The sequence below is a fragment of the Dermacentor albipictus genome, chromosome 9, assembly GCF_038994185.2.
Source record: "Dermacentor albipictus isolate Rhodes 1998 colony chromosome 9, USDA_Dalb.pri_finalv2, whole genome shotgun sequence".
Classification (NCBI taxonomy): Eukaryota; Metazoa; Arthropoda; class Arachnida; order Ixodida; family Ixodidae; genus Dermacentor; species Dermacentor albipictus.
Window position 1 is genome coordinate 109,692,022 of NC_091829.1, and position 25,792 is coordinate 109,717,813.

Sequence of the window (25,792 nt, forward strand, 5' to 3'; positions counted from 1 at the left end):
CAAGAAATACCGGGTGCATGCATGTGTAATTAAGGAATACATAGTGTGTCCTGTGGCAATAGCCCCTTCCCACGCTTGTTATACTTCACTGCAATACTTTTGCGTATGCTTCACCAAGTAACATTTCTGTGCAGAGGCGAAGCTGACCCCCCCCCCATTATGCAACGCACCGTACTTCTAAGCCAATTGCGAGGACCACAAAGGGGGCGTCCGTGCCATTGTTGACAGCAGCGAATTCTTTCAATAAAAACACGGCACACTACAGCAAGAAGCTTCATAGCGAACGTCGAAGCAGCTAGGCCTAGCGTTGCCGCAGTGGTGGCTACGGCTGCCAGCGGATCTGCGTGCGAGAGCACCGGTTCAAGGTGGCGAGGTAATCAAAATGACAGCGGTGGTGGCATTGATTTGTAGCAGCAGCAGTATCGGTGCCACAAGAGAGATGACGTAGACGCTCGCGTCTACACGAGGCACTAGCGGCTGGCACGCTCTGGCACAAGCTAGCGTTCCGAAGGAGATTTAAAAAAAAATGCTACTCTAAGAAATCGAGTGTCGGTTCTTCCTCTCGTGCAAGAGCCCGAGACTTTACCGGTCTACGTGGTCACTCGTCTCCACAGTTTGGTGACCCCGGACGTGATACTGCCATACGTTCCTGTGGTAGAGACGACCATGGACGAGACCAACGCTGCGAGAGCTCAAGGCGAGAACCCTTCCGAGGAACGCGGTGAGCCCTCCTGTTCCGCCAACCCTACCCGCCTCCCACAGTACTGGGACCAGCACCCTTTGGCATGGTTTCTTCAGGCCGAAGCGCAATTTCAAGTCGCTGGTATCCGCTCTCAAGCCTCGAAGTTCCATTACGCCGTCGCAGCGCTCTCGCCCGCCGCCATTGACGGGGTAGCAGATTTGTTGAACTCCCCATTGTCTGCCGCCGCCTATGACGATCTCAAGGTAGCATTGCCACAGCGCACAGCAGCTTCACAACATTCTCACATCTAGCAGCTTCTGTCCGCTGAAGAACTCGGCGAACGACACCCTAGTCAACTTCGCCAAATGAGCCAGCTGCTTGGAAACAACGTGAGATCCATCGACGACACACTGTTGCACGAACTGTTTTTGCAATGACTTCCGGCAAACGTGCAGATGGTCCTGGCAACAACCTTCACCATGGACCTTACCGGACTTGCCGCTTTGGCCGACAAAGTCATGGAAGTAGCCACCCCAACCATCACAGCCACGTCATCGTCTCCGGGTGACAATACAACCACTCTGCAAACTCTTCTCTGCTCTTCCGCAGTGCAATCTCCGCTCGTCTCCTTGTGTGAGCGCCTGGAACGCATCACCTGTGGAGCGGAGCATCGCCGCACATCTCCCCGCCCACCCAGACATAGTTCCAGCAGAACAAGACGCACAAGCACCCGCAATGAAACCTCAACTACAACGCCTGGCGTTTCCTACTGCCACCGCCGCTTTGGAAACGAGGCTCATCACTGTCGGCGTCCCTGCACTTGGCAGGGAAACAGGCCGGCCGCCCTAACGGCGACAAGTGGTCCGGCCCAACACACAAGTCGCCTTTTCTACGTGACGGACAGAGTTACGGGACAACGATTCTTAGTCGACAGGTGTGCTTACGTCAGCATTCTCGCCGCCCAGCACTCCCAGCGACACCTGTGTCGTTTTTGCAAGCCGTCAACGGCACCAGGATTCCAGTTTTCTCATCACGCTCCGTCATGCTAAACCTTGGCCTTCGACGAGCGTTCCGCTGGATTTTCCTGGTTAGACATCCGTCGTATAGTCATTGGAACAGACTTCTTGCATAACTACGGACTCCTTGTGAGCATCCAATGACACCGTCTCATCGACTCCGTGACCCAGCTATCCGTTCCCGGCGCCCCATCATCAGGCACATTGCCCATAGCGCCTATTTCTGCCATGTTGGACAAACCTTTCGCTGCGCTCCTACGCGAGTTTCCCACTTTGACGCGCCTACCAGACTGGACGCAACCGGTGCAACATGATGTGTGCCATCACATCGTCACCTCTGGCCCACCAGTCTATTTCCGACCTGGCCTTTGTCCCCGGAGAAACTAACAAAATTATGGGGTTTTACGTGCCAAAACCACTTTATGATTATGAGGCACACCGTAGTGGAGGACTCCGGAAATTTCGACCACCAGGGGTTCTTTAACGTGCACCTAAATCTAAGTACATGGGTGTTTTCGTATTTCGCCCCCATCGAAATGCGGCCGCCGTGGCCGGGATTCGATCCCGCGACCTTGTGCTCAGCAGCCTAACACCATAGCCACTGAGCAACCACGGCGGGTCCCGGAGAAACTCAAGATCGTTCGCACGGAGTTCGAACATATGCTGCAACTTGGCATCATCCGCCCTTCCTCCAGTAACTGGGCATCACCACTTCACATGGTGCCTAAGAAGATGGGCGACTGGCGCCCATGCGGCGATTACAGGGCACTAAACGTCACATCGCTACCCTCTACTGAACATTCAATTCAGGACTTCACGGCAGCATTGCACGGTTCGACGGTCTTTTCTAAGATTGATCTCGTTCGCACCTATCTACTACCGGACGCTGAAAAAGACATTCACAAGACCGCGATCACCACACCCTTCGGTCTTTTCAAATTTCTCCGCATGCCTTTCGGTTTACGCAATGCGGGCCAATCCTTTCAGCGTTTCATAGATTCCGTCACCCGAGGTTCGCCTTTCGTTTTTGCATACATTGACGACCTTCTCGTTGCAAGCTCTTCGGCAGAAGAACATCTTCACCACTTGCGGTTGTTTTCACGCCTTGCCGGTAAAGGAATTGCCATCGACGCCACCAAGAGTGAATTCGGTCAACCCGAACTCGAGTTCCTCAGTCATATCGTCGACGCTAACGGCATTCGACCTCTGCCGTCCAAGATTCGAGTCACCGAAAACCTTCCCCGGCTGAACACACTCACCAAGCTTCGCCAATTTCTCGGATTCGTCAATTTCTACCACCGATTCATTCCCGAGTGCGCACGACTTATGGCTCCGCCAGACGCTCTCCTGGTAAACAAACGCACACAAGTGCTTCGGTGGACTGAAGAGGTCACCGACGCTTTCACAAGAGCCAAGTCTGCCCTCGCCGACGCCACGCTGCTTAGACACCCAAAGCCAGACGGACCCACTGCCATCATGACCAACGCTTCAAACACCGCCGTTGGTGCCGTTCTGCAGCTATTCATCAACAATGCATGGCATCCACTCGCTTTTTTTCTCAAGAAACTGAAGCCTGCGCAGTCTCGCTACAGCGTGTTCGGCCGTGAATTACTCGCTGTTTACCAGGCTATCAAGCATTTTCGCCATTTCCTTTAAGGCCGTGCATTCACTGTCGTGACTGACCACAAGCCCCTTGTGCATGCAACGACTCGTTCGGCGTCCTGTTACTCGCCCCGCGAGATTCGACACCTCTCCTACATCTCCGAGTTTACAACAACGTTCCGCCACATCAAGGGCACCAACAACGTTCCAGCCGACGTTCTGAGTCGTGTTAATGTCTTTTCTACATTGACATCGGAACTTTTCATCGTCAAGGCAGACTTACTCGCCAGTCAACAGCGTGCGACACTGAACTTCGCACTCTGGAATTCGTCAACGTCCCTGTAATTGGAAGACGTCGTTGTGACCCCAGATGGTACGTCCGTCATCTGCGACACTACTAACAACACACCTACACCATACATTCCAGCATCCCTTCGCAGACGTCTATTCGAAACCGTGCACAACCTGTCGAACCCTGGCATACGCGCGACACAGAAGCTTTTTCAAGTCAGTTTGTTTGGCCTCGGCTAAACGCCAAGTTCGCGATTGGGTTCGCTGCTGTTTGTCGTGTCTACATTCGAGGATCCAGCGTCAACCCATTCCGCCTGACAAGTCTTTTCTTCCACCGGATGCTCATTTTGACACCGTACACCTGGACCTCGTCGGCCCTCTCCCACCTTCGAAAGGTTACTGCTACACACTGACATGCATCGACCGTTATACACGGTGGCCAGAAGCTACACCTATATCCGATATCTCAGCGCCCACAGTTGCAGCAGCTTTCATGTCTACGTGGATCGCAAGGTTTGGCTGCCCATCCACAATAATCACAGATCACGGTCGGCAGTTTGACTCGGCACTCTTCAACGAGCTACTCAAACTACTCGGAACGACACGTTTTCGCACAACTGCTTACCACCCGCAGTCCAATGGACTAGTTGAACGTTTTGATCGGCATCTCAAGGCCTCCCTTATGGCACATGAATCACCGGAGAAGTGGGTCCTGCATTTGCCCCTCGTCTTACTTGGCATCAGAGCTGCACTCAAGAGTGACCTAGGTTGCTCCTGTGCTCAGGTATTCTACGGCACTCACCTACGCCTTCCGTGCGATTTCTTTGTCGCCGGCCCCAAAACGCCTATGCCATCACCTGCCGAATACGATGCGGAACTGCAAGCCTTCAGCCAGATACGCCCTGTGCCTACACGTTCACAAGAAGCAAGGTCCCCGCACATTTCTCCCGCACTCACCTCTGCTACCCAAGTTTTTGTGTGTAACTGTGCCATGCGGAAGCCTTTACAACCACACTACTCCGGGCCATATTGTGTTCTAGTGCGTTGTCCGACAACGTTTGTTGTGAATGTCAACGGCCGATCAGACACAATTGCCCTGGAATGTCTCAAACCCGCCTAGATTGAAGCACCCGCGCTATCAGCTCCACCAGTATGCGACGCGACCCTGCTGCATCCTTCGCCGCCACGTCACGTGGACTTTCCATCGTTCGTCGAACTTTCCTCCTCTCTAGGGGGGGAGCCCTCTGCAGCGGCAGCAGCATCAGCGTCGCAGGAGAGATGACATAGACGCTTGCGCCTACTTCAGACACGAGCGGCTGGCATGCGCCGGCACGGGCTAGCGTTCCGAAGGAGATTAAAAAAAAGAACGCTACTCTAAGAGATCGAGTGTCGGTTCTTCCTCTCCTACGAGAGCCCGAGATTTTACCGGTCTACGTGGTCGCTCGTCGACACAGATTCATGCAGTTTCGAACCTGCGATCACGGCAAAACGTTAGAAAAATTGGACGGTAAAAAGTTCTTGCGTCCGAAATTTCAGACGCTCTGATACATTGACTATGGGGTACATGGTGGCGCAGCGAAGCCGCCCAAATTATCAGGAATCCGGACAGTCGGTCACTGACTGTACACTGGCAACTCCTACAGCTGACGACAGCACATCAAAGACGACTCATTACGATTCCTGTCTGTTACTCGAGCCAGTTTTCGTGACTTTCGACCATTTCAATAAAATTACAGCTAATTTTCCCTAATAGAGGCACAAATTCCCTGAGTTTTCCCCGAGTTTTTCCAGACTACTCAAAATCCCTGAGAATTCCCAGTTTTCCCGGTTGGTAGACACACTGAAAGAATTCCACCCCCCTCAACTCATTCGTTATGCAACTACAATATACTTCTGCGTGTACTGAGCTGCACGAACTCACCCCTCTTGGGTCGGTCATCACTGGAGGCCTTTGGGCAATCCCTACTCATGTGGCCTTCTTCGCCACACTTGAAACAGCCTGAAAAGCACAAAGGCAGACGCCCTATGAGGCAAGCAGATCCTGTGTTTATCTAAAGATTTATTTCAGAAGTTTCGCTATGCCACTGCTGCTGCTGCAAAGCATGCCTCTAAAGCAGTTCATTTAGCAGGCTGAAGGGCAACTATGGCAAGAAGCCTGTCCTGCTCAGCATTTAGACATGCAAAGGGCAGGAAGGCGAGAATGAAGGCTTCACAACGGGTGTGAAATTGGAACTCACACCCAAATTTTCTCATTAATTAAAATTGATTGAAGAAACCACAACAGCACTGTCCAGGTCTAAGTTTTAGCAGAAAAGTACAGGACTAATCTCATGGCAAAAAGTTGGTTCCTTAAAGAGGGGGGGGGGGTCCAAAATAAGTCTGAACAAAGCTTAAACAAACAAGGGCCAAGGTGAAGAAAGCAAACACCAATGAAAATGTATCCTTTGGCTCATTCTGAAGATATAGACAGTCAAGCGTCCACATGGTGAAGTCAGTAAAATTGGCAATGTGCTTGAACTAAAATATTGAATTTCAATATTGAAATTCATACTTTTATGCAAGTAAGTATTCACCTATGGATTTTTCTTGCATAAAAGGGGCCACCATATTTTTCAAATTATTGGGCAAATGGGAAAAAGCTAATTTGAATGAGAAAAAAGTTTATAAACACTCTGTAACGCAAGATACGATTTTGTGCAACATTGACATCTCTACATCAGTGGTATGAAGTGAAGCCACCCACGCTTTTGCATTCACTCAACCACAGGAGCCGACTGCGTCACCCACAGTGGGACGACGCTGTTCTGAAAAGTGCCAGCAACAGGGAGCGAGCACTCTATCTCTATCTCGCTTCAACAAGACTCCGAAACCCAATATTACGCAACCCCCAGCACTAACCGCACGGGAAGGTAACTCACGATGCCACGCCATCTCGGCTCGCCCAGTCTTTGCAAAAGCAGCAGATTACCTCTAACACGGGGCATGCAAGCAATGTACGCACTCAGCCATGCCAACAGCTATGTGCGGCCACAGCTGGGCTAGAAAAGAAATATGCGTGCGAACCCGCCTCCCAATTTTTTCTTTAACATTCCGAAATCGCCCGCATGCAACAAAACCATGCCCCAGTGTCACCGTCACTGAACACATTCCAGTGCAGGATGGCAAAGATGTCACAGGATTCATTCGGAAAGCCTCCCATGCATCTACTCAAGGAGCAAGGCCATGAGAGCTGTTCTAAGAAAGAGAGGTTACCAAATGCAACAGACAATGGAAACAAACGTGTGGTTTATCTACAGCAATAAACAGCTGTTTCGAGTACAATGACGATGGACGACAAAGCATGAATACATCTCGATTCTGTGAAGGTAAATTCTGTACATAGTCTAGACTCATTAAAACAGTTCCCCTACACCTAATTCCCAAATTCCAAACTCCTGTTTGGTGGCAACTATGCTCCCCTTGTCTCTCGAGCTGTCTTTTTAATGGGAAATGGCAGTCACACTCTCTGCTTCGTGTATTCAGATCACACCAAGGCGTTACGTGTAGAAAAAAAAAAAAAAAAACGTACCATTCAATTCACACCAACCTCTAGTGCACATGCATACCGCCACTGCAAAAACAAACGTGCACTCACCTCTACCGCCACTGCCACCTCCTCCTGAGGAATCAGAGTTGGGACAATCTCTACTCATGTGCCCCTCTTGGCCACATTTGAAACAACCTGCATGCCAAACACACTCGCGTAAGATGCACAATGGGAGACCCGTCGCACTCTGAAGGCATCGGCGCACCTTTCAGACACAAGTCTCGGAAAACTAGGAAATGCAAAGACTGACATTGAACACATTGACATTGAACACTTTGTTCACATCGCAGTGTGCTACCTGTCCCCTTTGAGCGCATCGCCATTTGACTGGTTTCACAACAATACAAGCACGCCAAGTGCAAAGCAAAAGACTGTCACATTGGTACGGTAGGCAGCAATACCAAAAATTGTTGCATCTGGTGCCAAGAAGTGGTGTGTTGCACACGCTGAAGCCTCTTTTGCTTTTACAGTGAAACCTCGTTAAACCGTAGTTGGCAGGAGCTCGGAAAACACACACACTAAACGGTAGTACTGCTTAACCGAAATAGCGCGAGATTGCCCACTGACCTGTCAAAAACGGAACTCTGAGAGAATGCAATAAAAGGGTAAAAAACTTCGGGCGACAAAAGTCTGATCTTTGATGCCGCGGCGGCCTAGCAGTGACAACAGCCGCCTCAACCTCACTTAAAGGGAAGCTGAAAGTCTGTAGAATTCAATAAGATGCTTATACGGATGCGGAAACATTATAAACCATTAAGGTAAAATTTGGGGGGGGGGGGGGATTTTTCACTTACGAGCGACGCAATCGTCGATTAAAATGGCGCTGTAGCTCCGCCCCCCGTCGAGCGCTGCTGCTGACGCTGACGATGCGAGCGGAGACCAGAAACCGCGGCTTAGTGACGTCAACATTGGTGTTCCACTCCTTCACAGTCTCCGCGACCGTGCCTGACCGGGCTTATTTCTGCGTGTGTGCCATCCTTATCTGCTTTGCTCGACCCTACATTCGTTTATTTGTGTGTACAGTCGCCGACCGATTTTCCGGACTCCAAAAATTCGGACATGCCCGATTATTCGGTCAGCTTCGCGGCACTGCCATTCTCCCCATAGACCATAATGTATAACAACTGCCGAAAGTTCGGTCACGTTGCAACCTCTCGTCCGATTTTTCGGACACTCCTTGAGCCAACTCGATCGAGAGCATCATGCACCGACTATGACCGGCGCATAGTTCGACTTGCTGAGCGCCATTTTTGTTTTGAACAGAGCCTCCTTGCTGCCCCACGAAGTGGCGCTACTGGAAATCCCCGCACATCATCGTTTCTGTCTGGTTCTAAAGATTGGCTCTACAGCAGTTCCAGTTTCAGCTTAGTAAGCCATGTCAAGACAATCCAGCAGCCGATTTGTTTCCTCGCGCACGACGCTGTGAGCAGGCTACGTTTTTCGTTTGTGCGACTGGTGTTGGCATGGTGGTGTTTGCTTTGTGTGCTGTGTCGAGGTTTCGGTGATCCAACGCGGCGTACGGAAACATCGCGTCAACTGTCTAATGGCGCCGACAGGGCCCGCACAGACTTCGCTGGGGAATGCCAGCAAGCGGGTGCCAGGAGGCCCAAGATTTGTCGCCTTCTGATGTGCTCCCAACTGACACGGAAAATGTTCTGCCGAGACCTGCGCAGTGGTTGCATTGCGATTCCGGACACCGTCTCATTTGACAGTTTCACAGGTGCTGACACTGCTGTACTGACATTCGCAGAACTCGACGACGGCGAGATCATTCGTTGGGTTTCTGCTGCACCGCCGGACGATGACTCCGAGTCGGAAGATGACGCACCATGTGCTATGCTGCCGTCGCATGCGGAGCGTGCACAAACAGTGACTGTGCTTTCAGCCGCCTATAGTGACCGTACAACCCTCTCCGAGATTCAGGCTTATCTGATTGCGCGTAAAGGAACAGCGTGCAGCGGTGCATTCACGATTTCTTCAAGCCTACTGCCGAGCCCGAATAAGCGCGTGGAAATAAAGGATTTCATTTTTTTTTCTTAAGGGGGGACACTGGTCAGAGACCTATTTTCTTTACTGACAGTCCAAATATAAAGAAACTAGGCACATATATTAAGTTTTTTCTGCTGATTTCAAATATGCAACTGTTTTTCTTGTAGATCAATTAGTTCCCGAGATATTAGAAAATTATTGCTATTGTCTGCCCAAACAATAGAAAAAAAAATTACTCATCAGAAATTCAAATTTTAACATATGGGTAGATACTACAATGTTAAGGAGTGCAACGCTGAAAGCAGTTTTCAAATTGGGCTAACATTAGAGATTTAGCAGCCCACTGAACTTTGTGCTCCCAACATGGCGACTGGACAAAAAAAACAATGCAGAAAAAAATTCCTAGAGATAAAAATAAAAAATCTGCTTCCAGCGCTGCATCCTTTATAGTTTCAGCTTCACATTGCAAAAAGAATTATAGTTCTAGCTGCTCTAGGTGCTGAGATATCTCTTGGGCAAACTTGCAACCAGACACAAGACAAAGTTTTGAGAAAAAGGCAAAAAACAAACAAAACTAAGTTTATCAAGTACAAGCAAAAAATAATTACATGTTTACATCTCCAAAGGGTTAATAAGCCCCAGGCATGTAATCAGTCTGTTTTTTTTCACCAATGTGGCGATTTTTCAAGGCCTGCTGCATATTTTCTCTACATGCACGCTTGCATACCGATGCTCGGCTTCTGAGCAGGTCTTTTTCGAGCATGCGCTTTTCGCTTTGGGCACTTGCGTTGAGGCTCAGCTCAGTGAGGATGGCTGCTGAGGTTCTTGCATTCCCGCTGTTGAATTTCATTACGGCTTCGGCCACAGCAGCCTCCACCGTAAACAATGAGGCATGCGACCGCTTGGGAGAAAGTGCCCATATCATTGAATGTAGACTCTCGTTATTTTGAGTCTTCCCACGCAAGCATCGTTCCAGGAGTTTCTTCTCTGAAAGGCGCTCAAATATGGGCAGCAAGGCCTCACCGACATGGGGAGGCAGATTGCGGGGGTGCCTTGGGGCAGGCTCACCTCTGGCTTTTGCCGCATTCTGTTTGCACCACGAGCTAGGCCCTGGTGGGCAAAATGAGTGGTTGGCCTTGGTGTCGTTGGCAGTGAAATGATAGAATGTGGCCATCACTGCCCTGTTCATTGCATCCACGTCTTTGTAGGTTTTCAGTGCCCACCCATAATATGAGCTGATTCTGTTGATCAGCTCTCCCGTAAGTTTGCCCCGTCCACCGAGGCTGTTGGAGCCAGAGCCCTTATGCTTGGCTACTGCGTTTCTTAGTGCTGTACCCATGCGCTTCTCGACATGGTTCACGCAGTCCTCTTTTTAAATGGGTATGTATCCATACACCTTTTCTTCCACTAAAGCAAGGTAAGTCCTGCTGTCGCCGTCGCAGAGAATAGTGTAGAGCATGTTGTGACGCTCGAGCGACCTCTTGAAGAGAATCAGCGCGGCCTCCACCTCCATCTCACCTGCCTTCTTCGTCGTATTTTTTTGACAGACATGGCTGGCTGCCCATGTTTCGTAAGAAGGGTCACCCTCCTTCGGGCCCGACTCGCATCCGGCACAGTAGTTGCTTAGGACAACATAGTCCAGCACCAAACCACTGAAAAGTTCGATAACCGTGCCGACGCCAACATGCGATGAATGTCCGCGCGTCATCCAGGATCCATCGTAGGAAACTGCGATGTTTCCCGGATTGCTTACGTGCAGTTCGGCGTAGAGGTCGCGAACCGACTGCGCACACTTGCGGACGAGCTTTTGGGCCGCGCGATTGGCAGCAGGCGTCAGCTTTGTTTTCACATATGCCTGCCACGTTTTTGTGTGCAGGCCTCGATGGCTCACATTTATTGCCGCGAACACGTCGTTCAAAGCCGTTTGGCGATTGCCAGTGGCCTGCATGGCACGCGCGGCGAGCTCCATGCCGACGACGTCTTATCGCAATTATCGCACACAAGGTGCAACTTCACCGCAAGTCCATATTCCCGTTCGTCTCTCACTACTTTGACGCCACCACTGCACGTTTTGCATTTCGCGAACTCTTGTAAAGCGTTCACCGCATCCAAGCACAGAATGGTGAATGGAGTTCCACCTAGTGGCTGGGCGTCGGCGCTGTCAGCGAGAAGTTCTTTTTTTCGCTCTGTTGCTGCAGTCGATCCAAGTTTCTCCGTTTTGTCTGCCGCTTTTCTTCGCTGCTCTTCTGCTTCCGAGGGCTGCAGAAAGGTCGTGTCGTGGCGTACCCGGCTCCCGCCGGTGCCGCTTTCGGACGTCGGACAAGTTAGGCCTACCGTGGTGGCTTCGACGACGCCGTCTTCGGAAGCTCGAAGTTCGACGTCTTGAGTATCCCGTGGTGTTGCGGTGCCCTTTTTGAAGTTCTCGCTGAGCGAACGCTTCACCGCCTTCCCGAAAGGATGTTTGGAGCGAAATTTCACAGCTCGTCGATGCATCGCGTGTACCGCTCCGCTGTCAACACAAGAACAAAATGGCGCTCGCTTGCGCACTGCAGCTCCGGCCGAGCGCGTCGAGCAGACGACGAAGGCGGCTTCAGCCAACCGTGTAGCGCCCTCGCGTCACGTGCCTCGAGTAACAAATAGGAGTGCGCGTCGGGACCTTTTTTTGGCGCGTTCTTTTTTCTCTGGCCAACGAACGGGCGGAGACATGAATGGTGGGAATTTGAAGAGGGAAAGCTGCTCTTTCAAGAGAGACCAAGATGGCTCCGCTAGCCCGAGTGGTACAGGAGCTGCGCGTCACAGTAAACTGCCGTTTTTGGCATCCATTACCGCTGAAATTTGGTGAACAGTGACAATATAAATTGATATTGCGCGTAAAATACTTAATTTAGAAGCGTGAAACCTTGCAGACAGGTTAAGAACTGGCAGCAGGTTTCGAAAATAACATTTTCAAAAAATCGATTTTTCGACGATTTTTCGGATTCTAAGACCCGTGTCCCCCCTTAATCTGCTTTTCCGGACACCTGTTTATTCGGACATTTCCGCAGTCCCCTTGAGGTCCGAATAAACGGTCGGCGACTGTACACCACCGTTGGGCATATACTGCAGTAAAGGGCAATAACCAATATAACGAAGTAAGAGACATAACTAAGAAATTTCGGCTTCATGTTGAACTTCAGTGCAAAGACAACTCACCTCTGCCGCCAGAACGACCACCACCAGAAGACGAATCGGCATTTGGACAATCGCGACTCATATGGCCATCCTCTCCACATTTGAAGCAGCCTGCACAACAGCATAAGCAAGGCACACACAAAATCATCTCACTGAGAGAGCCCATTAAAGACCACTACGCTCAGTCATAACAATGCCTCCCATTAGTGCCATGACAACCTAAATTGGCATCCCATCCACTTGGCGTACTTTTTTGCTTGCAAAAAGAGGTTCCGTATATAGCTGGCACATCGTGTCTAAGGAACTCTCTTGAGTGCTTCAATTAAAAAAGAAAAGCTAGCATTTGGCTTTCAACGTGTAACAGCACAGGGAACAGCAGACAGTCAAAAATTGTGAAATGCAATTGATGGAGTTGTGTACATCTATATACAGCACTTATTACAACCTAGGCTGGCCCCGATTCAAAGCCAACCTCCGAATGTCCGAGGCCAGAAAAGAAAGCTAGCCTCAAATGTAGGCCGAACAAAAAGTGAGGACAGCGTACAGAAAATAAAAACAGCATTTATATAACACGAACATGCCAAACTCTATGTCATCCTCGCTGCTGGCCTCGTACGCTTGCGGAAGCGAGCTTGCGCCCACGTGTGTGCACAGCGCACCACGGCTCATGCGCACCGAAATGCGGTGTGATCTCTGTGAATGGCTCCTCCCCGTTATTGCGTGCTTGCATTCTTGTACCACCGTCATCTTGTTGGTGCACACTCAAAAAGCATCTCCCGTTGCCCTCACCAATGAACTGTTTTCTCATTGATGCTAAAGCCCCGCCCAGCTTGAATGTTTGGTGATCGGCTAGCACAACTCTGGCTACCACAACTTTTTATTTGAAAGCATCAGCATAATGGCATCACTTGTTTGGAGCCATTACGATAACGCCACACTGATGCAACAGGTCAAAATGGCGATGCTGCTCGTGTACTTCAGTTGGCTACTGGCCCATAGAACATTTTATGCCAAGACATGCTGACACCATGTCACCCAATGCTGTCCCTCTTAAGTAGGCATTTTAAAAAACAAGAAAAACTAGTTAATACAGTTTGAACAGTAAAGAGACCTGTATTTATTTTATTTAAAATAGGAAACTAAAGGCAGGAGATAGTAAAATGCACAGCAAATGAGAAAAAATTATAAAGCCCTATGTAAATCGAGCCGAATATTTTCAAATATGTATAAAAAGATGCATACAAAACAAAATATTTTTGAAAATGAGCTATTTATATCAAGAGATAGCAAGATCATTGGTGAACTTTTTAGCAAGATCAACTTTTTCATAAGTGAGATTTCCTCAGCAGTTGGCAAGTCAACCTCAATTGTCCTCACACTCTTAGCCCACGCACAACTGCCTCAGTTTTGTTTCACTACATTCAAGAGTTTATTTTGGTCTGGATGACTGTCACCTGCATCTTTGCCTCAGTGAACACTGCTTTTTGAGCTCAAACACCCTAAAAAAAAAAAAAAAAAAATGAGGCGGCACAGTTCCTTTCCCGACTATTCCTCTATGTAACGGTCATTGCTGTTCTTGTCCTTGTACTGCTGCGTGTTCGCCCCAGGGACCATTTGAAGCATCCTCTCCGTCAGTTATAGTCAACGTTGGATTTTTCGTACTCCCTAGGGGCCACGAAAACGTCCCGAAATATCAAATCGGGCAGTCCGAAAATGGAAGCATGTTTTTTACTGCCCTTAAGGGCTCAAATCCTCACAGCACATCTGAAAGAGCTTTGGAGGCTTGCCAGTACACTTACCTATTAGGCATATTGGTGCTCGTACTGTGACAGGAGACGGCACGCGCGTAAAATTATGGAATACGTGCTGTGTGTCCAGTGACAATAGCGACTTCCCAAGTTTGTTAAGCTTGAGCACAATACTTCTCGTACGCTTCACTGCGTAACATTACTGTGCTGAGGCAAAGCTGTCTTTCGGGAACCGGCATTATGCATCGCGTCGTGCTTTCTAAACTTCGAAGCCAATCAAGAATTACAGACGCGTAGTCGGTGCGCCATTACTGAAAGCGGCGAATTCTTGCAATCAAAATAACTGCACCGAACGGCAAGAAGCTTCATGGCGAACGTTGAAGCAGCTAGGCGTCGCGTTGCCACAGTGGTGGCTATCAGCGGATCTGCGTGCGAGAGCACTCGTTTGAGGCGGTGAGATAATCAAAACGGTGCCACGAAATCATCCGCATTATCGGGCATTTCACAAAAATAGGTTGTCTGGAAAATCTGTTGACTGTACACTTACAACTCCTCCTGCTGACGACACGGCATCAAAGACAATTAAGATGCCTCTCTTACTCGAGCCAGCAGCAGGGAGACATTTCATTCCCTTTCAATAAAATGACAGCTAACCTTCCCTGAGTTTTCCAAGACTATTCTGAATCCCTGATAATTCCCGGTTTTCCCGGTTGGTAGCCACACTAGGCCTACCTGCCCTAACTTCCTACCCTGCAGTGGCAAATAAAGTTCTCTCTCTCTTCCCGGTTGGTAGACACCCTGAATACAGACATATTTATCATTTTAAATTACAGACTGGTGCGTTTCTTTAACATCCTCAAATCTAAGCCGACCCTAGAGTAAACGATTATTTGAGGAAAAAAAGAAATGTTAGCCTATATATATATATATATATATATATATATATATATATATATATAAAAAAAATCGGATAGCAATGTAACATACGCACTTCGTATACTATATTTACACACAGTGAAACCTCGTTAAACCGTACCCACTTAAATACTAGTTTCGTTTTAAAAGTACAGTCGCCAACCGATTTTCCAAACTCAAAAAATTCGGACATGCCCGATTATTCGGTCAGCTTCGCGGCACCGCCATTCTCCCCATAGACCATAACGTATAACAACTGCCGAAAGTTCGGGCATGTTGCAACCTCTCGTCCGATTTTTCGGACACTCCTTGAGCCAACTCGATCGAGAGCATCATGCACAGACTATGACCGGCGCATAGTTCGACTTGCTGAGCACTATTTTTGTTTTGAACAGAGCCTCCTTGCTGCTCCAAGAAGTGGCGCTACTGGAAATTCCCGCTCATCGTCATCGTTTCTGTCTGGTTCTATAGATTGGCTCTACAGCAGTTCCGGTTTCAGCTTAGTAAGCCATGTCAAGACAATCCAGCAGCTGATTTGTTTCCTCGCGCACGATGCTGCGAGCAGGCTAAGTTTTTCGTTTGTGACACTGGTGTCGGCACGGATGGTGTTTGTGTGCTGGGTCGAGGTTTCGGTGATCCAACGCGGCGTACGGAAACATCGCGTCAAGTGTCTAATGGCGCCGACAGTGCCCGCACAGACTTCGCTGGGGAATGCCGGCAAGCGGGTGCCGGGAGGCCTATTTGTCGCCTTCCGAGAAAAACTACCGACGCGGAAAATATTCTCCCGAGACCTGCGCAGTGGTTGCATTGCCGTCCCGAACACCGTCTCATGTGACAGTTTCACAGGTGATGACACTGCTGAGCTGACATGCGCAGAACTCGACGACGGCGAGATCATTCGTCAGGTTTCTGCTGCACCGCCGGACGATGACTCCGAGTCTGAAGATGACGCACCATGTGCTACACTGCCATCACATGCAGAGCGTGCACAAACAGTGACTGTGCTTTCAGCCGCCTATAGTGACCGTACGACCCTCTCCGAGATTCAGGCTTATCTGATTGCGCGTAAAGGAACAGCGTGCAGCGGTGCATTCACGATTTCTTCAAGCCTACTGCCGAGCCCGAATAAGCGCGCGGAAATAAAGGATTTCATTTTTTTTTTTCTTAATCTGCTTTTTCGGACACCTGTTTATTCAGAAATTTCCGCAGTCCCCGTGAGGTCCGAATAAACGGTCGGTGAACTGGAACAACTAAGTCAAATCCCCGACTCGGAGGCCATTGAACATATGTTTTGTATCCGCATAAAACGTACCAGCTTATTGCGTACGCATTGGTTAACACGTAGTGTTTCCACTTTTCGTCGTGCAAACACAGCTGTGCGTCGTCTCCATCAGGTCGCCCGGCAGAACAGGCCTCAGAGGTCGAAACAGCCTCCAAGCACCCTGTGCATTGTGGCGTCGTACAATCCCTGTTGGCGCTGACACGCGACAGGGATCTACTGTTGACTACGGTGTGTGGCATTTGGAATGCGAAGTTGCTTGGCACTGCTGCTGCAACCGCGAAGAGATGTTGGCCACGAGGTTCAACTTTTCGCCATCGTTGCCTCTGTTGCCTAAATGTCGGCTAGTGACAGTGATCAGGACGACACAACAAGCGACAGCACGGGCGATTCATGCCCAAGAAACAGTGACAGAAGCTGCGCACTACGCAATGAAAAAGGCGCCCTGCCACTTCTGCAGCGCTACTGCATGCGTGCACAGACAATACATAACGCCAACGAGGAATCTGCTATTAGAGTGTTTGCCGAGAAGAGGGGGCTACCTGAAAAGCTGCCTCGCAGCTTCAGCAAGTTTCATCGCTGCTAGGCAGCCCGCGGCACCATACGAAAATAACACTTGTCGCGCGAAGTGAATAAATACTGCATGATTTTCCCCCTTTCATCGCGCTGTCTCTGAGTTCTGTTTTTGGCAGGTAAGTCGTCGATCTTATGCTATTTCGGTTAAGCAGTACTACCGTTTAGTATGTACTCAGCTTCGGCCAACTACCGTTTAACAAGGTTTCACTGTATATATATATATAATTTTCATTTGCACTGAAACTCTTAAAGGCCAAGAAGTAACAGCGCGTACAATTACTGAAACTATGCGAAAGATTAGAGCGTTTCAACTATTTTTTGTTCTAGATTCCCTGAAATATAACCTTGTTATGGCTTGGAGGTACAGTGAAACCTCGTTAAACCGTAGTCGGCCGGAGCTCGGAAAAAGTACGTACTGAACGGTAGTACTGCTTAAGCGAAATAGCATGAGATCGCCCACTTACCTGTCGAAAACGGAACTCAGAGAGAGTGCGATGAAAGGGAGAAAAACATGCAGTATTTATTCACTTTGCGGGATGTAAGTGTTATTTTCGTTTGATGTCGCGGCGGCCTAGCACGACGACAGCGGACTCAAACTGAAGCTGCGTGCCAGCTTCTCAGCCAGCGCCCCCTCCTCTCGGCAAACACTCGCACGGCACGACAGATTCCTCGTTGGCGTTACGTATTCTCCGTGCACGCGCGCAGTAGTGCTGCATAAGTCCCGGGGCGCCTTTTTCATTGCCGTGTGCCGGAGTTCGGAAAACTTTTCGTTTGGAATAGTTATGTTATCGCGCCCATGTTCTCCTTGCGACAATCGCATTCATGAGGCTGACGTAACGCGCAGCTTCTGCCACTGTCGGGCCTGAATAGCCCGTGCTGTCGCTAGTTGACACTTCGGCAACAACAGCGGCAACGATGGTGAAAAGACGAACCTCGTAGCCGACATCTCTTCGCGGTCGCAGCAGCGCTGCCGAGCAACTTCGCATTCCAAATGCCACACACTGTAGTCAACAGCAGATCCATGTCGCGGGCCAGCGCCGACTTCTTCGTGTCACGTTCGGTAGCACAAACGATGTCTAATTTTTCTTCTATGCTGAGCACCCGGTGTCTTTTTTATCCTAGCTTCGGCATGACGCGAGTCCTCGCTTGCACGACGCCACAACACTCTCTGGCACGGCGTCCATGCCAACGTTACTAGATTACTTTCAGTTGTCAAACTCCGCCGCGGCACCTGACCCCTTTCTGTCGCGCCCGCAGGGTGGCGCGCGACACTGTCGGCCCGAAGGCGGGTGGTGCGAACAACGTTTGTGCGGGTGGACAGAGACGCCGATGCGTGCAGAAGCGTGCCACGTTTTGCTCGTGTTTCTTATTTGTGTGCCAGGAAAATGCTGCACGCCTTGTGAGCAAATATACCTGCAATGGAACAATGAAACGGCAATGAAACAAGAAAAAACACGAGAACGAGAAAGTGATAGCTAGGGAGGGCGCAGCGCTCTTCCTATCACTTTGTCTGTTCTCGCTCCTGTTTTTTTGTGTTATTAAATGTCGGCGAGCATTCTACGTCAACATAGTTTATCAGACCACCGCCTTTGAACTTCGTGCGCATTTCCTAAGGGATATAAAATTGTTACACTAATCATGTCAGGTCATCAAAGATTTTTTGGAACTGGTGAACTTGGCATTCAGAACAGAATGCAATTCAAAAGAACCTGAAGGTTTTTGCACCACAACAAACGACAAAGTCACTGCGAGTAACTCTGATGTACTTTAGACATTGTTGATGATCTGCCGCGTCCAGGTGTGCTCTATGTTTCGACAGCCAAGTTACATCAAGATCCACTGGAGGTAAGACACACTGGTCACATTTGTTGTGACTACATTCAGATTGCACTGTTTGCTAGGAAATTCCCTCTCACGTTTCTTTCAGCAATCCATTAGACTAGTGCGTTCCTTCGGTTGAGATGAGTCCCATCCTACTATAACCAACTTCACGCAGATATTCCGCCTTCTAAACCTGTATACACCTGTTAAAACAATGCTACGTGCTAGTGTGGACGGTGTGCCAGGACCTGTGCTCGTCAGCATCAATGACATATTCAAGCACACGAGAGAAGCCTGCAAGTAAAAAAAGTAGTCTTCGCAATGCCATTGAGGCGACGTTGATAAGTTGCCTGGAGCGAAGCAGCTCACCAGAATGTGCTTGCAATGAGCATAGCAATGAGCATAGCAATGAGCAATGAACATGGGGGACAATGACGTTGTTCATTATCTGTGTGGATATGTTATTCGTAAAGTCACAAAGGGTGCCCCATGGGATCTATGCATAACGGACATAAGCTTTGAAACCCCAGCAGTTGGCTGTGACAGTTACTTGAGTGCAGAAGTCTCAAGCAAGGTTCCTTAAAGCACCCGATGCCAAAGATACTGGGCTCTATGAAGACTGCTAACAAAAGCGTGTCGGCTTCCCTGGATGAGGCAGGCCTTTGCGGAGAGATATTTTGGAAGGTTTTAGATTATCTAGAGGGGTGCTGCCTCCCTCTTCTTGGTTGTGCAGCGCATATGTTCGCGTTCACGTGCGAAGTACTGAATTTCTTCATTGTTATGCGGATGCAGTTTTACTTCAGGGATGCAAACTTTCGACTAGAAAGCAGTCATAAGGTAGCTGTAGCAACCAAGAAAGCGCGTCTTTTGTGAATATCTATGCATAATGCTTAGATTCATCAATCCGGCATTGTACTGGTCCTATTCTTTTTTTCATGTGTACATAAAACATTCCACTAACGAAAATCCTCACTCTCCTGTTCATTCGCCTATTAGCTGCTTTTTACAGAGTGCACAATGTAAAAAGGCTATTCTTTGAATATTTAGCGCCACGAAGTGCAGCAAACAAAAAAAAAATTGTGGCATTGAGTCGGCGGTGCGCTGCTGCTTTGGGAAGCTTCCGCAGCCAACCGGGCCAACCATGGCGGCAGCGCCACCTCGCGAGAGGAGACGGCAAAGGGTCACCTTCTCGCGCCGCTCCCAGGCGGAGTTTTACAACTGAAAAGTATCTAGTAGCGTTGGTCCATGCGGCGTCGAAATGATGTTGATGTTGATGCGGCTTCACGTGCAAATGCACAGGGCGCTTGGAGGCCGTTGTACCGATCTCTGAGGCTTGTTGTTCTGCCGGGCCGCCTGATGGAGACGACGCACCGCCGTGTTTGCGCGACGAAAAGTGGAAACGCTACGTTTTAACCGATGCATGCGCAATAAGCTGGTACGGTTTATGCGGATACAAAATACATTATGTTCAATGGCCGCTGAGTCGGGGAATTTACTACTTTTAAGCCGAAACTACTGTTTAAGCGGGTACGGTTTAACGAGGTTTTACTGTATTGCAATTTCAAGTAGGCATCAGAACTGTACAAATTTTTAAGAGTTTATATGCCAAATTTTGTTAGTATAGGACTGATAAATGCACTAGGTTATCTTCATGTGATCGTGGGAAAGAATACTTGGAGTCCTAATTTTTTTTTTCATAGTTGTAATTGTAGATGCTGTTTGAATAGATATCGGCACTTAGCGGCCTACAAAGAGCTAAATAAGATACAGCGCAAAGCCTTTTACAAAAATTTATTCATGAAGTTCACACAAAATCGCTATTTTGTTAATGTGTAGGACATAACTAGTACTACAGCAGCTATACACAGAAACTAATGATGTATTTGAAATCTGCTTGTAATGATTTATAAGTGGGTGTATTTTCAAATCTCCAGCACAAATATTTAAGAAATGTTTTTTTGAGGAGTGCCTCGTCTAATAAAAGCCTAATAAAACTTAATTTTTCTGGGTTAACGTGTCTTTTGGACTGCTCAATGTTTCAGACTATCTTTCAGCACCCCACCCCCAAAAGAAATTTGGAAAATCGGTCGGCTACTGCAACTGAAAGACTTTTGCATAGAATGCATAGCAAAACCGCAGGGTATTCCATATTTACTAAACCAACGTTCGTACAAAACAGAGTTTGCACTAAAAAGCTGCAAACAGGCCCTTAAGCTTTCAAAGGTACACTTCATCTGATTCAAACTTCAAACATTCCTATCCTGCACACAACGCACCTCCAGTGCAACACAGGTTGAGAAACCAGCCACTCACCGCGTCCGCGGCCTCCTCCACCTCCAGAGTCTGCATTAGGGCAATCTCTACTCATATGCCCTTCTTGATTGCATTTGAAGCAGGCTGCAACAACAGATTAGTCGGTAAGACACCACCCAGACCCTGTCCTGCTGCCCTCTGTGCATCTAATATCAACTGCACCAGTGCCAGAATGCTTACTTGTCAACTCTACTGCTGAGAACTTGAAGGCACAAAGAATATCAGTCTGCACATTAAACCAACTTCATACTTCATGCACAGCACCCACAAGCCTCACCTACAGAATACCCCTGCCCTCGTTATGCCAACATGTCTGCAGCGTCCACAGCAGTGCTTCAAAAATTGTGAATGCAGGGTCTGCACCATGTGTTATTTCAATTGCAGCAAGTTCCAATAAAAACTGGTCAACAGTGACCGCGTTAGACTGCTTCCATTACTAACACTCGCGAACTAGCTAAACTTTCCAAAACCTCCGATACTAATACACAGCCAATAATCCTAGGCACTGATGCAACCCGATCAGACGAGATGACAGCACAAGACAGGCCGCCTTTTGCTTTTGCTGCAGCAGAATGCACGCAAATGCAGGTACTCATTGCAAGCACAGCAACAAGGCAGGGATTGAGTAAAAAAAGCACGAAAGCAGGCTAGGCGACTCACTGCAAGCTAAACATCCAGTGAAAACAAACAAAAGGACACTACTAACACCAGCAAGAACGGTCCCATCATTTTTTTGTTTGCACAGGAACCCTAGTTTGGTGATCAGGTGAACCCGACAGACCTAGCAGGTGTGCGCCAAGCAGTGCCGTGCAAGACAGACAGGCAGGCAGGCAACCCCTACAGCCTTGCGACACAGGGGACCACCACCCACACAAATCGAGCAGCCTAGACTACGACAGAGCAGACCAGCCTCTGCAAAGCAAGCAACCACAGCAAGAGGGTTTCGATGTAAAGCCCAGGCGGCGTTTACCACTTCACACCTCTGCCACCTGTACGACGCCCATCCGAACGACGTCCGCCGCCGCCTCCACCTGCCCGGTTGTCCCAGCCAGAGTGCACTGTGGTACACACACGCACCTTGTCAGGCATTTCTGCCCAAGACTGACGAGCACACAGTGAAGGGCCCCGTGTTGTAGCACTGTTCCCACTGCTAGAGTTACAAACAACTTCCCTGGCAGTCGCAGCACTGGAGATCTTTATGGTTTTAAACACAGTGGACTCTATAAACAGAACCTCAATGTACCAAGGGAATTGGTTCCATTTATCAGAAATTCCACTTACTGAGAGACAAGACTGAGTACATTTGCATGAATACAAAACTTGCCAATCGTGATGATTGGTGCACCATTTCAGAGGCAGTTCTGTTTATTGAGATTCTACTAAAATGATGATGCACAGTGTGTAATGATGCAAGGGCTGTATGGCCAAAAAGCATCAATAAATAGTATTGAGCGATGAATGGATTGCTGAATAGCAATAAGTGGATGTAACGTAGCTGTATAAAGGCCTGAAACTGATTTCTGTATAAATGCACAAAACACATACAGTTAAACCTTCATAAACAAAGTCAACAATATTTGCAATTTGCTTCGTTATAATGAAATTTCGTTGCATTAAATGTTAACCTTTTACGGAAATAAGTACAGCCGCCGATCAATTTGCTTACAAGGAAAGGGACTGCAGAATCGGGGTGGTGCAAACTAAGTGAAGGCAGCCACACTTCGGAGTTCACTCCAACCACGCAACTGACAGCATCGCGCAAACTAAGCGCGGCTGCGCATACGCTTAGCCGCGCTTAGTTATGTGCAGCTATGGCCGAGATGCGCCCCAGAAATAGAAATGAGCGCCAACTTTGTCACCGCACAGTTCTTGCCTCTCTCTCTGAAGTTTCTTATGGGATCATCTATGCTTCAGACTGATCTATCAGTACTGGCAGTTTGGTAAGACTAAGGGCGTGCAAATATTAAAAACCTTAATTGAATATTGTACTATTTGGTACGGTCTTAAGATGAAAATATGCCCTATGTGAAAGTACAGTCGAAACCCGTGATGACGAAATTCTTGCTGGAATGAAATATTTACTGAACCCCAACTAATGCCTGTAAAAGTCTATGCATTCCATATCTCACGGCAGCGAAATTTGACAGCAATCCCGCAGGAACAAAATGTTGTACAACGACAGTTTGCGTATCAGCTTATGTTAACACTATCAGTGTCTAAAAACTGCTCAACTGCATTCTTATTACTCTTGAATTGCCTAAACTACCGCCACAGCACACTTGCGTGGCTCGCTGTCCTTTTTGTTTACAATGGAAGTGTGGAGCAGTTGCACCTGGCAACAGCTGTGGCGATTGTGGTTTACCCATAACAGGTGAGCACCGATTAAAGAAATAATGCAAAACAAAGCAGAGGTGACCTTGCAGTGGCTACATATCCTGTGTGCCATTCCAGCATGTGCCAACGAGGAGCGGTATGTCTGTGTGGCATGCTGATCCATAATTGCTAACACGCAGGGGGGGGTGTGCAAATATTCGAAAAGTTCAAATATTGATTGTTGTATTTATATCATTCATATTCCATTTGAAAAATAGATATTCGAATATGCTGCTGGCAGTGCGGGAGGCAAACAGTTCTTAGCATTTGTATAAAGTTGAATTTTGCGATAACTTCATGCTGACCAAATTTTGCCTGTAAAGTACATTGTCCAATAAATGTCTGAACTCTGCGGGGAAGCCAGTCTCGGTAAGCAAACGGCACGGGTTTGGGGACAGCGAAGCAGGGTCAAATGCCTCGCTTGCCACCTCAGTGAGCCACGAAAAGTCTGGCCAGGACCGATCACTCCCACGGCACTTGTGGTGCACATTGCCGCTTAAGTCAAACCTGGTTATATCAAACTCGCAAAAAAACGTCTATCAGTTCGATATAGAGCATCATTCGATGTAAGCCTGCTAAATAATCCGATGTCAAAAGCACATACCATTTATGAAATCACTTTATTGATGGAATTAGCTTAGTTTCGCATGAAATAGTCCTGCATTTTCTTCTGCTTGGGCAATTTCGCTGCCTGCGACACACTTTTCCACATTGTATAAGGAGTCCGAGCAGCTGAGGCCGCAACTTTCCCCAATCGCATAGAAGCATCGGACTAGTGCAAGCGCACCAATCACTTCGGAGGATGTGGGCAAAGGACCGTTGTTGCTTTCCTCATTGTGCCCACTTTCACTTGTGCTCGGTACAATGTCTGCAATGTAGTCTTTTTGGGCTCTCCCCTGGTCGAGATACCATTATTTGCATTCGCAAACTCGTCCACCGTTGATTTGTCAACAGCTTCCTGAAATTCTGACAGCTCACTCCAAGCTTAGGCAACACTGGAAACGGCTTCGTCACATTCATCAGAATTTACAATCACTGAGCATGCAGAAACCGGCACGTATGAAGAACCACTTGTGCACAGCTGTGCGTACGCATCGGTCGCCACGGGCACCGGGTCGCGAGTGTTGCCGCTTTAGCCCCATTCGTGCCGAGAGTGCTCCTCTGAATCTTGCATGCTGCGGAGGCAGACTTCTCACTGCATTCAACCCGATTGACGATTTCGAGCTTCACAACGAAAGGCGAATTTTGCCGCTTCATCACGGCAACACTGCAGGAGAAGGCACACAAGGCGCAAACACAATGAACCAGAGAAGCAGCGAGACAACTCGCACTTTCGCCATCTTGCATAACGAAAGCACTAGAGCCTCTGATTGGCTGTCTGAGCAAGCGCAGTGGGCGGGGACAGGATCATTTTTTGCAGGGGGTGTCAACAGCTCGCCCGAGCAGCCCGAGGCAGCGCGGTCACGGTAGGGGGAGCGGTTGGGTGGATCCGCGCCGCCGAGTTTCCCTGCTACCGCGAGGGAAAGCCAACTTCTGGGGGCACTTTTCCGCTGCTTGACGTTTGATATATCGGGAGTCGCTGCTATTTTTGTTCGATGTAAGCGTAATTTATGCTATATATACTCATTGTAACTATACCGTGACCAGTAAATTGTCCAATATATAGAATAATTCTATGTAAACGGGTTCAATATAGTCTGGTTCGACTGTAGTGTGACTGGGGCATTACTGAGCAACACAGAAGCGGCGACCCTACTATTAAGAGTGAAATTTCCGCCACTTTCTTTTTTCTGCGTGTGGCATTGAGGGGTTTCTCCTAAGCCTTTCCTCTATGACTGGGTCAGAGCAATGCTGGTCGAAGGCGCCAACATGCGATTTGAAGCACTGCTGAGCGCGGTATGTTCAAACTAACTGTTGCAAATGCTTGCGCATTCCAATTACAGGCCACTTCACCCATTGGAATACACGTAACCTTCACAGGACCACGGTGTCAGTTCTAATTGCACGGGTTCTAATTAACGCGATTTGACTGTATACCACCCCAGCGACCAGCACGAAATAGCCCCATGCAACATATGCTTCGTCGCATACCTGTTTCACTGATCTGAAAAGTGAAATCTAGCCGTTTGCTACACATATAGCAATGAGCACGACAGATTTTGCAAAACACATCAAGAAAAGCAAGCATCTGTGCCTGATCGCTGTGCTTATGAAGACTAAAGCTGCAGCAATTAGATCGCCAATGAAAAACGAGCATAATGGAACACAAAGCACCAATTAACGGAAGCAACAGCAAAGTACACAGTATTTGCAGTCTGGAACGTGCAATGTAGGCAGAAGCGTGTGGCACCTTTCACAACATGGCGTCGAACGCCGTGCACATCTTTTTAAAACGCAGCCATCATCTGCTAGCTGCTTGCAAATGTCCAA

At 48.5% G+C, this 25,792-nt stretch overlaps 1 protein-coding gene across 1 annotated transcript in view; it reads right to left on the reverse strand.

Moving 5' to 3' along the window:
- LOC135897498 (probable ATP-dependent RNA helicase vasa-like) overlaps window positions 1-25,792 on the reverse strand; it is an 86,961-nt gene that overhangs the window by 26,835 nt on the left and 34,334 nt on the right. Inside the window, 5 exon segments of the mRNA XM_065426142.2 lie at window positions 5,513-5,590; window positions 7,226-7,312; window positions 12,359-12,448; window positions 20,990-21,073; window positions 21,970-22,047. Coding sequence (XP_065282214.2) covers window positions 5,513-5,590; window positions 7,226-7,312; window positions 12,359-12,448; window positions 20,990-21,073; window positions 21,970-22,047 — 417 coding nt within the window.